A 14,669-nucleotide genomic window follows, 5' to 3' on the forward strand; every position below is an offset into this window, starting at 1 on the left:
CGGGCTTCTAAAAAGTTGTTGACATGTTCATGGATGACAAGTTTATCAATGGAATAAGCTGGGATAGTTTGGAACTATGTACATCAAGGGGATGTGTGTGAATGGCCTCTGGTGCCTTACAATTCTGAGACTCGCCTTAAAATGCCAGGTAGAATTGCCCCCTTCAAAATATAACTGATTTCCTTTATAATATAATACATTTATTTATACCCCGCCCTCCCCAGCCAAGACCGGGCTCAGGGTGGCTAACAGCAAATATGAAACAAATTGATTGAAATACAACTTAAAAACAAGATTAAAATACAACGATAAAATGCAGCCTCATTTCAGCAGAAACTCAAAAACTTTTTTGGGGTGAAAACGTCAAGTCTTCACTAAGGCTAACTATCCAGACTGGTCCTAGGTGGGCCAGAAAAAAGCCAGGGAAGTCCCCAAGTAGGAGTTCCGTCACAGAAGGAAAAAGGAAAAAAGAGGGGGAGGGGATCAAGTTAATTCCAGGCCAAAAGCCAGGCGGAACAACTCTGTCTTACGGGCCCTGCGGAAAGAAATCAGATCCTGCAGGGCCCTGGTCTCATGAGAGAGAGCGTTCCACCAGGCCAGAGCCAGTGTTGAAAAGGCCCTGGCTCTGGTTGAGGCTAATCTGACCTCCTTAGGGCCCGGGACCACTAGGGTGTTGCTATTTATGGACCTTAAGGTCCTCCGTGGGGCACGCCGGGAGAGGCGGTCCTGTAGGTACAAGGGTCCTAGGCCATGATGCACAACTGTGGTCAGAACTAATTCTAGCCTTCCACACGGACAGATTTCTGTGGCACGCATTCACTCAGCAGCATGAATTTAAATTCCTGGTGAATATCCATCACCAGGATATTGCTGCTTTCATTTTTTTTTCATAGCTCCAGCTTTCTGTTCCTTGATGACAGCACACCGATTTTGGATTCCTAAAACGATTAAATATTTATCACATGCTGCTGCATTTTCCTGGTATGAATGTGAGGCAGATTCTTTGGCGGAGACTTTTCTTAAAGTCCTCCTCGCTGCCGGGAGGTGCCCTGCCACCCAGACACTGTGGGTGGATTTAATGTTTGTTCCTTGTTTGAGCAAAAGGGGCGCAGCAAGTCTTTCATTCTTCATTAGAGTTTAATAGGCGGTCTAATTAAACGAGCGGGGAGACTAATGAAAAGAAAATCTATGCGTCTTGTTAAATGTGAAATATAAAATAACCAAGGAATTTGTGATCTCGGGAAAAAGTGTGCTTTGGTTCACTTGAAAAGCCAGTAAATGAGCTAGGGAAACAGTTTTGAGCAATTATATAAATTTGTAAGGTAGTATTTCTGAATTGGAAGCATGGTTAGTTAGAAGCACTAGAAAGTAAAGGATAGTGTGCATTTAAAAGTCACTGCAAGGAATGAAAAACTTGAGGCAAAAGTGTGTGTGTGTGTGTGTGTGTGTGTGTGTAGACATCTGAAGGCAGCCCTATTTAGGGAAGTTTTTAATGTTTGAAATTTTATTCTGTTTTTAGTGTTCTGTTGGGAGCCACCCAGAGTGGCTGGGGAAACCCAGCCAGATGGGTGGGGTATAAATAATAAAATTATATGTGTGTGTGTGTGTGTGTGTGTGTGTGTATAAAGTTGGATGAAAAAGTGACCTTCCACACACATGGAGGTGTATTCCACTTACTGAGGGCCATGTTGCACCTTGTGCTACAATATTGCATGGGGAAAGTGGATCTAAATCCAAAGTTACTCTCCCATTTGTGCAGGAATTTATCAGTGCTCTTGTAGAGCCATGTGTCTGCTGTTTATTTTAGTAAGCGGTTTGTCAGTTCTTTTTGCGCTTGCCTGTTTCTTAAGATACCGTGACCAGATTTTGCATGTTGGTTCCAGAGATCAAGGATCAGGTTTTGTTCTTATGTTTGGATACAGCTGAATGCCATTTCGAATCAAGATGGCGGCATGAACCTGCATTGCTTTTTTGGTTTGTTAGAATTCCCAGGCAACATTGGGTATATGAGACGGCTGGCTTTTCTATAATACGATTGCACTGAGTGTTCTGATAGTAGAATCAGATTTGTAGAAAATTGTAGAAAATGCACAAAAGAAGTTAAAGGATTATTTCATGGACAATTGCGATAAAGGAACAAAGGTCAAAGTGGTATGGGACGCAAGTAAGGCAGTAATAAGAGGATACTTCATTCAGCAGAATGCAATTAAAAATAAGAATAGAGAGAAAGGGAAAGAGGAAATTTTAAAGCAGATAATGGACAACGAACATAAATTAACTAAGAAACCTGACTGTCGGAAAACAAAAGAAAAGATCAAAATTTTACAAACTCAGTTTGCCACAATAATAAACAGAGAGGTGGAATGGAATATTAAAAGATTAAGACAAAGGAATTTTGAATTCTCAAACAAATCAGGCAAATGGCTTGCGTGGCAGATTAAAAAAAGAAAAGAACAAGGGACAATAAATAGAATATCTGTAGAGGGAGAAGGTATAACGGATCCAAAAGGAATTAGGAAGGAGTTTCTGGACTACTATAGAAGCCTTTATAAAAATAAGGATAGGAACAACTTGAGGAGAATAGAGAGATTTTTGGAGGACAAAAAGGTACAGAAAATTCCAACTGATAAAAAACAATACCTAAATACCCCAATTGGAACAGAGGAGATAGAGGAAGCAATTAAAGACTTAAAGAGAGGAAAGGCTCCAGGACCCGATGGCTTTACTGCAGGCTATTATAAAGAGATGAAATCTATTTTGGTGAATCCATTGAAGGAGGTCATGAATAACATTTTAAAAGAAAAAGAAATTCCGGAAACATGGAAAGAGGCATATGTTACGTTCATCCCAAAACAAGATGCAGATCTAACCCAAGTTAAAAATTATAGACCGATCTCACTGCTGAACATAGACTACAAAATCTTTGCAGGAATTCTGGCGAGAAGGATGAAGACTCTACTACAAGAATTTATCCACAAAGACCAAGCGGGTTTTCTCCCAGGCAGGCAGATAAGGGATAACACAAGAAACATAATTAATATGTTAGAATATCTGTCTGCCAGGTACGACAAACAAGCTATAATGATATTTGTGGATGCAGAAAAAGCATTCGATAACGTGGTTTGGGACTTTATGCTTAAAAATTTGGAATATATGGAAGTGGGTAAAGATTTTTTAAATGGGATAAAAGCAATTTATACAGAACAGAAAGCTAAATTGATTATAAATAATGTAGTAACGGAAGAAATAAAGATACAGAAAGGAACAAGACAGGGTTGCCCACTTTCCCCGTTACTATTTATATCGGTGTTAGAAGTCCTTCTGAACTCAATTAGACAAAACAAAAGAATAAAAGGAGTGAAGATCGGACAAAATGAATATAAGATCAAAGCGTTCGCAGATGACCTGGTCATAATGACGGAAGAACCAACAATGGCAATTGAAGAAGTCCTAAAGGAAATCGACCAGTTCGGAGAGGTGGCAGGTTTTAAATTGAATAAGAGGAAAACGAAAATGATTGCTAAGAATGTGGACCAAAAAGCAATAGAAATAATCCAACAACAATCACAGATAGAGGTGGTCAAAAAAGTTAAGTATCTGGGAATTTGGGTGACTCCCAAAAATATAGATTTATATAAAAATAACTATGAACTGGTGTGGAAGGAAATAAAAAAGGACTTGGAAATCTGGGGTAGATTGAAATTGTCATTCTGGGGAAGGATCAATACAATTAAGATGAATGTATTACCAAGGTTGTTGTTCCTATTTCAGACCATCCCGATAATTAAGGGGAGTGGAGTCTTTAAAGAGTGGCAAAGAGTGCTCTCAAGATACATCTGGCAGGGCAAAAAACCTAGAATTCAATTCAAATTGTTGACAGATTTAAGGGAAAGAGGAGGTTATGCACTTCCGGACCTGAAATTATATTATGAGGCATCATGCCTCTGCTGGCTGAAAGACTGGGTCAAATTAGTGAATAATGAATTGCTTGACTTAGAGGGCTTCGACAATAGGTTCGGCTGGCATGCCTACCTATGGTGCGAGAAAAGAAAAGTACATAAGGGATTCGAAAACCATATCTTTCGAGGTCCACTAATTGAAATATGGGAAAGGTACAAAAACCTGCTAGAAGCTAAAGTTCCACACTGGCTAGCACCTCTCGAAGTGTTAAGTGTGAAGAAAATTAATATGAGAAGTAGCTGGCCAACATACAGCCAATTAGTAATCAAGGAAGGCGGGAAATGGAAACTAAAACCGTATGGACAGGCTAAAGAACTTGTATATGATTGGCTACAGTATTTCCAAATAAATGAATTGTTTAAAAAGGACAGTAAAGAAAGAGGATATGGGGATAAAGATTCGAAATTTCAGATTGAAATTATAAATAATGATGTGAGAACACTATCTAAAATGTATAAGATCCTGTTAGAGTGGAATTTAGATGATGAGGAAGTCAAGGCAGTAATGATCCACTGGGCTAGAGATGTGGGACACAGTATACAATTTGAAGATTGGGAAAAACTGTGGAAAGAGGGTATAAACTTCTCGGCATCTATGACAATAAGGGAAAATGTCATGAAGATGTTTTATAGGTGGTATATGACACCTTTAAAACTTTCGAAAATGTATAAGGTCTGTAATAAATGCTGGAAGTGTAAAGCTCAGGAGGGCTCCTTTTACCACATGTGGTGGGAGTGCAGGAAAGTGAAAGGATTCTGGGAGAAAATATATATTGAACTTAAAAAGATTTTAAAATATACGTTTACAAAAAAACCAGAAATCTTCCTGCTAGGGATATTAGGGAATGAGATAAAAAAGAAGGATTGCAAATTTGTGTACTATGCGGTTACAGCAGCAAGGGTAATACTAGCCCAGAAATGGAAACAGCAGGATATACCAACGGTGGACGAGTGGAGATTGAAGTTACTAGACTACGCGGAGTTGGATAGATTGACAGGAAAGATTAGATATTTAAGAGACCAAAAGTTCATTAAGGATTGGGGAAAATATGTAGACTATTTGGATCATGTAAGTGAGGGACAAACAACGTTAGTGGGATTTAAAGAAGCACTGTGAAGTAATAAGAGTTATTGTCTAAAGGAAATAGAAGAAAGAGAGATATATAATGTCAATATAAGCTAGGAAATGCGCAATCTTAATTATAATTACGAATGATTTTCGGATAAGCTGAAGGAAGTCCCAAAAGAGAAAGCAATGTAAAATCTTTGATGTGAAGTATTTAATGTGGGTTTGTTGTTGTTTTTTTCTTTTTCTTGTTTGTATTTTATTATTTATATACACTCTTTGTTATTTCTTTACTTGAAGTAAATCAATAAAAATTTATATGTCAAAAAAAAAAGATTTGTTGAAGGGCAGGCTGTAAATATACAAACCAACTAAACATGTGAACTCTTCCAATAGCACTTGCAGAACAACACAAGTGATAATTTAAGTTTTGCTCATGGTACTTTGATCAATCCCATCATATATAGTTCTAGTGGTATGAGTGAAAGTTCTGAATCTTGCCTGTCAGTTACAAACTTTCTTTCTCTACTTCATGTATATGAAGCAATTATCCATTTAGGCCAGGGGTCGGCAAGGTATATATTGCCTGGGCCAGATCGGTCCTGTGTGATTTCCGGTGCGTGCGCAGACGCGATTCCCGGCACTGTAGAAGTGAGTCCCCACGCCACGCTGTGCGGTTTAGTGCAGCACGCAAGCGGGCAACTCAGTTCGGGGGCGGCTTGTGGGCCAGTCAAACGACCTGTGGGCCTTTTAGGTTGGTGACCCCTGATTAAGGCACATTGCTGGTCCATCGTTCTAAGGATAGCCAACACAGTGCCTCTAGATGTTGTTAGACATTATCTCCCATCAGCTTCAGCCAGCATGGCCAGTAGTCCGGGGTGGTGAGAATTGGAGTCCACAATAAGTTCCCTACCTCTGCCCCAACATATTACCGTATTTTTCGCTCTATAGGGCGCACCTAGTTTTTTGGAGGGGAAATAAAGAAAAAAAAAATTATTTCCCCCCCCCCAGCCCCAAAGAGCAAAGAAGCCAAGACAGCCAGTGGGATCCATCCTGCTGGCTGTCTTGGCTTCTTCTTTAGCCTTCTTTAGCCTTCGTTCCCGGAGCTTGCTGCTATCCGCAAGCCTTCTGAGCCCGGTGGGAGTTCCCGCCGGGCTCCCAAGGCTGGCGGATAGCTGCCCAAAGCCCGGGGTGCGCAGCGCTGCGCTCCTCGGGCTTGGGCTGCAGGCTGCCATCCGCAAGCCTTCTGAGCCCGGCGGGAACTCTCGCCGGGCTCCTAAGGCTTGTGGATACCTGCCTGAAGCCCGGGGAGCGAGAGGGGTCGGTGCGCACCGACCCCTCTTGCTCTCCAGGCTTCAGCGAAACCTGCACTCGCTCCATAGGACGCACACACATTTCCCCTTCATTTTCGGAGGGGAAAAAGTGCGTCCTATAGAGCGAAAAATACGGTAGTTTTCTATGTATAGCAATTTTTTTTGCATTAAGAAAAAAATCATTCACCTTTAGCCTGAAGGGGCACAGCCCTGAAGCAGGTTAATCAACTTGGATGACAACTAGATGAAAGGTTGTAGTGTTACTTCCCTCTTCTTCATTCTCCTCTTTTCAGGATTTCTCTGTTTATTCATTGGTCACATTCAAATGATTATACTTTGGCAAAGTGTATAGTTTGAAGATTCATTTAATATCCTGGTTTGTTCCTGGGCTATGATTAATTAGATGTTCCTTGGTTTAACTGAGGCTCACGCAAAGTGTGTAGAGCAAAGGGGCTCTCTGCTCAAGCAAATGGTTTATGAGTATCTCAGCTTAATCAGCTGTGAAATGATTGTACAAACTGGCTCATAAACTTCTTTTCATGATGAGGAAGTAGGAGAAGCAGATCATGAGACTGAAGTCATACTCTGGATCTTGGCAAAAGTATCTTTTTTGGAATCAAGGGTGGTATTCAATGTAGGTACTACTCAAATTATATCTATTGAAGTTAATGGACCCGACTAATTAGACTTATTAATTTTAATTGATCTACTCTGAGTTGGACTTATTTGAGTACCACCCCATTCAATATTTGAACAGAGGCCCTAAGGGACCACAGGTAGGCTGTAGCTAGGAAAAACTGAAGAGTTTTAAATTTCATGCATAGTATGGTGGCAAATTTAAAACTGAGTGTATATGGTTACAGATTCAGAAAATGTACAGAAAAGGATAGGCTATTTTTATAATAATCAAGGTCATGGCCAAAGACAATTGCCGGTTATGTTTTAATGCAAGTTACCTTGAGTAACTTGGCAGAAAGATGATATATATCTACCAAGGTATTGAAAACTACTTGCAGTAAATCTGTGTACATCAATATACTAGAAACCTGATTTTAATAAAAGACTGATCTTTCAGAGTGAGGTATAGATGAGGTCCTCCTTTTGCCGTGTTCAAGAAGCAAGGCATGCCTTTAAATTGATTATCTTTCCCCCTAGCTCTGAAAGTTATTTTCTATGCAGAACACATTTGGTTGCTTCCAGGTTGTTCTGCAGAAATAAAAGGAGCAAGGTGTACGGGTTGAAAAATCTGCCTGAAAGTGTGGAGCTGAAAGTAACACCAGTCTTCTCTTTTCCTCCTTTGTGTAGAAGAAGTTGAAGAAGAATGTGAAATTCCCAAAGAAGTAGATTTGACTGATAAACAGAAACATCAACTGAAACACAGAGAGCTTTTTCTGTCTCGCCAATATGAGTCTCTTCCTGCAACACACATCAGGTAAGAAGCTGCTGGGAAAAGCAATTAGAGTCATGAACACTCTACCTCCTAGCCATAGCTCCTGCTGCTAACTCAGTGGGCAGAAATGAAAGGCTCTTGTCTCCATCACTGCATCTGCCCAGCAGGTTTTCAGCAGCTGTTTCCCTCGTTTCCATGTGCACCTCTGGTTCGCCAGAAGCGGCTTAGTCATGCTGGCCACATGACCCGGAAGCTGTGCGCCGGCTCCCTCGGCCAGTGGAGCGAGATGAGCGCTGCAACCCCAGAGTCGGTCACGACTGGACCTAATGGTCAGGGGTCCCTTTACCTTTACTAAGGTGCTACTGGATAATTTTTTATATATATTTCGAGTGCATCAGACCAACACAGCTACCTACCTGAATCTAGGCTAATTGTGTGTGTGTGTGTGTGTGTGTGTGTGTGTGTGTGTGTGTGTAAAAGTTCTTTTGTGGTTTGGAATGAAGTCTTTATGAATTCTTCTTAGTACTGGTGTGGGCTCATGAAACTTTACTATGAAAACAAATAAACAAATAGGTGGTCATTTATTAAGGATACACACACATATATTTAATAGGAATACAAAACATTAGTTTTCATTGCCACTTGATTGGGGCTTGGAATATAGCAGCCTCTCTCTTTTTTCTTCCCTGAGACTGAGAATAAAAATTAGTTCCCATTCCAAAATCCAATGCAATAAGTAAAGGGTGGGTGGGTGGAGTATTTTACCACTTTAAAAGCGTGCTCGGTCCTGGCTACTCTTCCCCAGGAGGATAACTGTACTTTCTCACTGTCTGTTTCAGCATCCCAAGTGGGAGAGCCAGCTGCATCTGCCACCAGTAATTCTAGCTGATCCAACTGTTAATCCTATTGTGGCAGAAGCGCATGAGAGCTAAACTGACAGTGTGAATTCAATTAAATAGGAAAGGGGCACTGTAACTTTTAAACAGAAAAAGATGGAAAATCCTGAAAGATGGAAATACTGAAAGGTGCCAAGTGGAAATCTTATTTATTTATCTGTTGGATTTGAAGTGTACTTAGTTTTAGTTAGTTATTGCAGGGGCTTATCTGTTAAGTGATACTGTGATTGCTTACTTTCCATAAGTTTTAATTGTATTGTACCCCACTCTGGGATTGGTTATGATAGGAGCGGGATAGGAATATTCTAAATAATAATTAAAAATAACCAATTGTAGAGTTGGAAGGGACCATGAGGGTCATCTAGTGCAATGCCCCCTGCAATGCAGGAATTTTCTGCACAGTATGGAAGAGGAAGTTCTGATGGGTGTGTGTAAACATCTGCCAATATTTTTTTGCATTCCAGCCTGGCAGAATATGTCGTAGCAAATGGCTGTGGAGAGGTTGCTTGCACTTACGTGGGCTTTCAAGCAATCAGAGTACACTGCAATTTAAAGACCAGGCTAAGTGCTACTTTGTTCAGAGGAACTAGTGAGGAGGGAGAATAGAACCCTTTTCCACCTGCATTTGGCCATCTGAGATCTCTCTCTCTCTCTCTCTCTCTCTCTCTCTCTCACAAGCACACCCCTATCTGGGAAATAGCTATACGGTAATAAACAGATTTTAATTGGGAAAATAACATGGGGACAAATGGCATGTTTGCATTATTTTATATATAACTAAAACATATTTCTATGCGTTTTGTAAAGTTTCATTTCCAATAATGTAGAAGTAAAAGCACACAAGATTCTTCTGGAGAAAGGAATAAATTGCAATCCACCCAGGACATGGGATGTATTTTTCAGACAATGTGAGTTATAGTGATTTGCCATGCTGCAGTTAAACACTACAGGGAGAAAATGCTGTACCAATTGGAAAGACATACAAGTGAGAGTAAGCTTGCCAGTCATGAAATAAGGTCCTCCTATGGATCAGAAGTAGGGTCGCGGGTGGCGCTGTGGGTTAAACCACAGAGCCTAGGACTTGCCGATCAGAAGGTCGGCGGTTCAAATCCCCGCAATGGGGTGAGCTCCCGTTGCTCAGTCCCAGCTCCTGCCAACCTAGCAGTTCGAAAGCATGTCAAAGTGCAAGTAGATAAATAGGCCACATGACCCGGAAGCTGTACGGCTAATAAAGCGAGATGAGTGCCGCAACCCCAGAGTCGGTCACGACTGGACCTAATGGTCAGGGGTCCCTTTACTTTTATGGATCAGAAATTGATTGAGGAGCAGAAAGAAGAGAGTAAGAATAAGTGGACAGGTATGCAGAAAGCGGATTACCTCAAGGATCAGTGCTGGGACTGTGCTTTATAAGTTGCTCATTAAGGATCTATAGTTAGGGGTAGCAAGATGTGCTGATCATACCAAATTGTTCAAGGCAGCTAAAACAAAAAACGGATTGCAAGGAGCTCTAAAAGGATCTCTCAGTAAGTAAGTAAAATAGCAGATTCAATATAAGCAAGTACCAAGTGATGCACATTGGGGCTTATAAATAACTAAATCCTAATATTACGTATATGCTCCTGGGGAGCCTGACCAGTCGGTGGCGATGACTAACCGGGAGTAATGCTGTGCTTGTGCTGAATAGATGAAGATGCTCAGCCAGTGTGTGGCAGCTGTGAAAAAGGCGAATTCTCTGTGTTAGGGATCATTAGAAAGGAATTGAAAATAAAACTGCCCGTTGCCATAAGATCACTATGGTAGTGAAGCCATACTTGAAATACTGTGCACGATTCTGCTTGCTTCACCTCAAAAAGAATATTGTAGAGCTGGAAATTTTTAGAAAAGGGCAACCGAAATCACCCAGGGAACGAAGCAACTCCCCAGTGACAAATGTCACAACATTTGGGGCATTTTTTAGTTTACAAAGAAGTAAAGTAAAGAGGTGGGACAAAGTAGAAGCCTATAAATTTATGCATGGTGTGGAGAAAGGGGGGTGGGGGGGAATACTAGAACTCAAGACCATCAAGAGAAGCTGAGTGTTGGACGTTTCAGAACACAAAAAAAATGAAGTACTTCTTCACGCAGCACAGAGTTAAACTGTGGAACTCACTGTCACAAGATGTAGTGATGGTCACTAGAGGATTTGGCATCCATGGAAGATGAGGTCTTCAGTGCCTGTGTTCTGCTGCCGCTACCAGAGGGAGAATGTCTCCAAATATCAGTTCCTGGGAGCCAGAAGTGGAGAAAATGTTGTTACACCTCAGGTCTTGCTTGCAAACTTCCCGTAAGCGCCTAGTTGGCCACTGTGAGAACAGGATATCGAACTGGGTGGGGCACTGGCCTGATCCAGCAGGACTCTTCTTACATTTGCATGCATCTTCTAATGTTAAAAAGGTAAAGGTAAAGGGACCCCTGACCATTAGGTCCAGTCGTGACCAACTCTGGGGTTGTGGCACTCATCTCGCTTTATTGGCCGAGGGAGCTGGCGTTTGTCCGCAGACAGCTTCCGGGTCATGTGGCCAGCATGACTAAACCAGAGCAGCACACGGAAACGCCGTTTACCTTCCCGCCGGAGCAGTACCTATTTATCTACTTGCACTTTGACGTGCTTTCGAACTGTTAGGTTGGCAGAAGCTGGGATCGGACAACAAGAGCTCACCCCGTCGCAGGGATTCGAACCGCCGACCTTCTGATCGGCAAGTCCTAGGCTCTGTGGTTTAACTGACAGCGCCACCCGCGTCCCTCTTCTAATGTTAGGTTAAAATAAAAAAGTTTATAGAAATCAGTTCAATTACCTTCGGTAGCTGAAGTTGTGGGCAACCTCTGGCCATCATCTGCAGCTATTTATCGTTGCAGTATATATTCTGGGGTTTGGGAACAGGAGCACACATTGGGTGGGCATTGGGCGTGACCCTCTTTATCTCTCCTCGCTTTCTCGAAACCAGAACCTTCGCAACCGCCGGGAGTACAGAAGTTGGCTTTCCTTGGTCTAGTATTTGATTGGTCTCTTTAATCTGTCCTCTTTTTTAAATCCAGGGCATTAAACAAGGAAGTTGAAATCCCTTTCGTTTTAAGGCAGTATTATTGATTTAAAGCATCAAAGTTCTCTTGCTTTCTCAGCCTAAAATGCCCAGTGCAAAGTACAGACCTGAAGTGCTTCTAAGCCCCATTAATTTTTCCGTAGGAAAGTCAGACGCGTTCTAGGTACTGCTCCTTTGATTCAAATGGACCCAAAGCTTGCACCATTCTGCATGCTCAGCCTTCTGTTTGACTAATGTTTCTATTGCCATTACTTTAAGACCAATATCCCTTGGTATAATGGATGTTTGCGTTTCTGTTCCATTAATCCTCAAACATCCTGGTTTAAAATAAGATTTGAATCTCTCAGGTGGTCGTGTTAACGAAAAAGAGGAATAAGGAGGTTAAACGCTGCAGGAACTGCCTTGAGCAAAAAGCCTTTATGTAATCTTGAGGATGGAACTGGTTTTTAAAAAGCAAACAGGTTTTCAAATTAACAAGCTTATTGAGCTAAATTTAAACAACGTTAAATGCATTTATTACGAAACGTCAATAATCCTAGTCGGACCATTTAATTGTTTTCATTTACAAAAATCAATCCTGATGACCAATGATATTTTTAATTGCAACTGTGTGAGACAGAATATCAGATGGAGATCTAGCAATTAGCTTAATGATCAGTACAGTATCCTTCTAAGTCAATTCGGTGGGGGAGGTTAGAATGCAGCCTTGATGGTTAAGATTTTACCAGCCAAGCCCACATACAGAATAACAAATGCTGTACTCTCCACCCCCTTGGCTCAATTTCATTGATTTTTAAGACCACAGGGGACTCTTGTGATTATTTTTGTCTTAACTGCTGCTTGCTTTTAGGCAAAGAACACATGTACCTAGGCCAATAATTTTAATTAACTAAAACACAGATTTCAGATGGAAGTGGTTTCTTTAAAACAACCATACCCCCCGCAGTAATTCATTTCTGGAGGCTTCATAGGTAAGGACAATATTACCTGTGCTGTGGAGAATTTTCTGACTTTGCAACTGGTATGTCATGCTTTTAAAGCTCCTTTTAATTGTTAAAAAAATACCACACCAGACCAATGCCCTTATTAGAACTAACTGCAGTATTTTTCTGTCTATAAGATGCCCCCATGTATAAGACGACCCCTATTTTTGGGAACTCGATTTAAGAAAATGGGGGGGGGATGTCCTCCATGTATAAGACGCCCCCAAATTTTGGACATTATTTTTTAGGAAAAAAACCTAGTCTTATACATGGAAAAATATGGTAAATGTCACAAGGTAACGAGCCAGTTTTTGAGAATTCTCCAGAATTCTTTTCCTTTTCCTTTGCGGGATGCAAAACAGATTTCAGTCGCAAAGTGAAAACCATGGTTGCCCCTACATTTTGTGGGGGGTGGGGGTTCAGGAATACAAAATCCAGCAGGTACTAAGATCTGTCTGTGTCCCAAGCCTAAAGGAGCAGAGGAAAAGAAAATGTGATCATATGGAGGTTAATCTTAGACAGGCAATGGGCAAATGCCTTGTTCACACGTAACGCTAAGCCATATGCATGAGCAGCATGTGGGTACAGTGGCTGCTTCACTCCTCCCCTGGTCCTGCTGCCGGTGTGAACCTGCACTTGTGATTTGTCCTCCCAAACAGTATCTGAAATTACTATAAGGAGGTTTTAACCTTTTTTATATTCGGGGGCAAATCGCCAAAAAAAAATCACACTTCCGATATGGGCTGCCAAACGCCTGGATGCCATTTTCGACCCAATGAATCCCGGCTATGTCTGGAAAATACCGGACGTATGGCAGCCCTATTGTAATTCCTAAATAATTTAATTTAATATTAGCATTTAAAGCCCCAAATAGCCAAGCTGGTTTTTCTGTCCCCCTCCCCCTCCCCAAGACCCAACCAAGTTGGGCAGCAGTGGCATTGTTTGTTTGTTTGTTTGTTTGTTTGTTTGTTTGTTTGTTTGTTTTAAGTACAAAGTACAGCACTCTGATGGGTACACAAACCATCTCATTCCCCAGGCAGCAGATTAATTGTTTTATGAGCAGAGCAATGGCAGCAACTAATTTGTGCCTCATTTGTGAAATGCTCACACCAGGGAGGTTCAGTTGGCATCAGGCGAAAATATTCCTATTTAACCAGGCCTTTGGCTGATTGACATCCGATGATCTTTAAAATACGTTGTGGAAGGGGCGGGGGGAAGGATTCTTGGCTTGTTTCTGTTCTTATTTTTATCATGTATTTTGCGGGTCTTATATTGGAATTTTATGTTGTGAACTGCCCTGATATCTATAGGTATAGGGCGCTATACAAATTTAATAAATAAATAATAAATAATAATTGCATGGGTCAGATCAGTTGAGGAGGAGAAGCTGTGTTAGGATTTCTTGCAAGAAAAGGGAAAAGTTGACAGCTATGACTATGTGTGTGTGTTTGTGTGCGCGCATGTGTGTGTGCATATGAGAGAGTATGTGGTGAGACTTATCCAGTTTTGGTCGCACCCACTATTGGCACGTGGCACCTGGGAGATAGCGAAGGGCGAATGAAGCCCTCAGGTCAAAAAAGGTAGCTACCCAAGCTTGTACAACAGGGTTTTGTTTGTTTGCTTGTTTAAAGTTGCTGCTAATATTAATACTTCCAGGGCCTTTTCGATGGTGACCCCCCATAGTTGTGTGATTCCCTTTTCTACAGTATGAACTTGCATTTGCTTTATAAATGTGTTGTGAGCTGCCTTGAAAAAAACGGTGTGATATAAATAAATGAAAGTTATGAATCTGAAAATAATAATTGAGTGGCAAATATTTTGCTGTACATCTCCAGTGAACATTATTTCTGATGTCTTCTAACTAATTATCAAGACACCTGATGAATGGGAGAAATTTGTCAATATTCCAGTGTTTTTAATAGATTTATTTAATGTTCACAATAGGTGATCTCTTCCCAACCACCTTTAATCATTTGAATATA

At 41.1% G+C, this 14,669-nt stretch overlaps 1 protein-coding gene across 5 annotated transcripts in view; it reads left to right on the plus strand.

The window, feature by feature from the left end:
• MTA3 (metastasis associated 1 family member 3) overlaps positions 1-14,669 on the plus strand; it is a 122,458-nt gene that overhangs the window by 23,257 nt on the left and 84,532 nt on the right. For all 5 annotated transcript variants that reach the window (XM_083605145.1, XM_083605146.1, XM_083605147.1 and 2 more), the window contains exon 4: positions 7,644-7,770. In XM_083605145.1, the coding sequence (XP_083461271.1) occupies positions 7,644-7,770 (127 nt within the window). The remainder of the gene's footprint in view (positions 1-7,643; positions 7,771-14,669) is intronic.

This window comes from Podarcis filfolensis (genome assembly GCF_964270895.1).
Source record: "Podarcis filfolensis genome assembly, chromosome: 3".
In the NCBI taxonomy this organism is placed as follows: Eukaryota; Metazoa; Chordata; class Lepidosauria; order Squamata; family Lacertidae; genus Podarcis; species Podarcis filfolensis.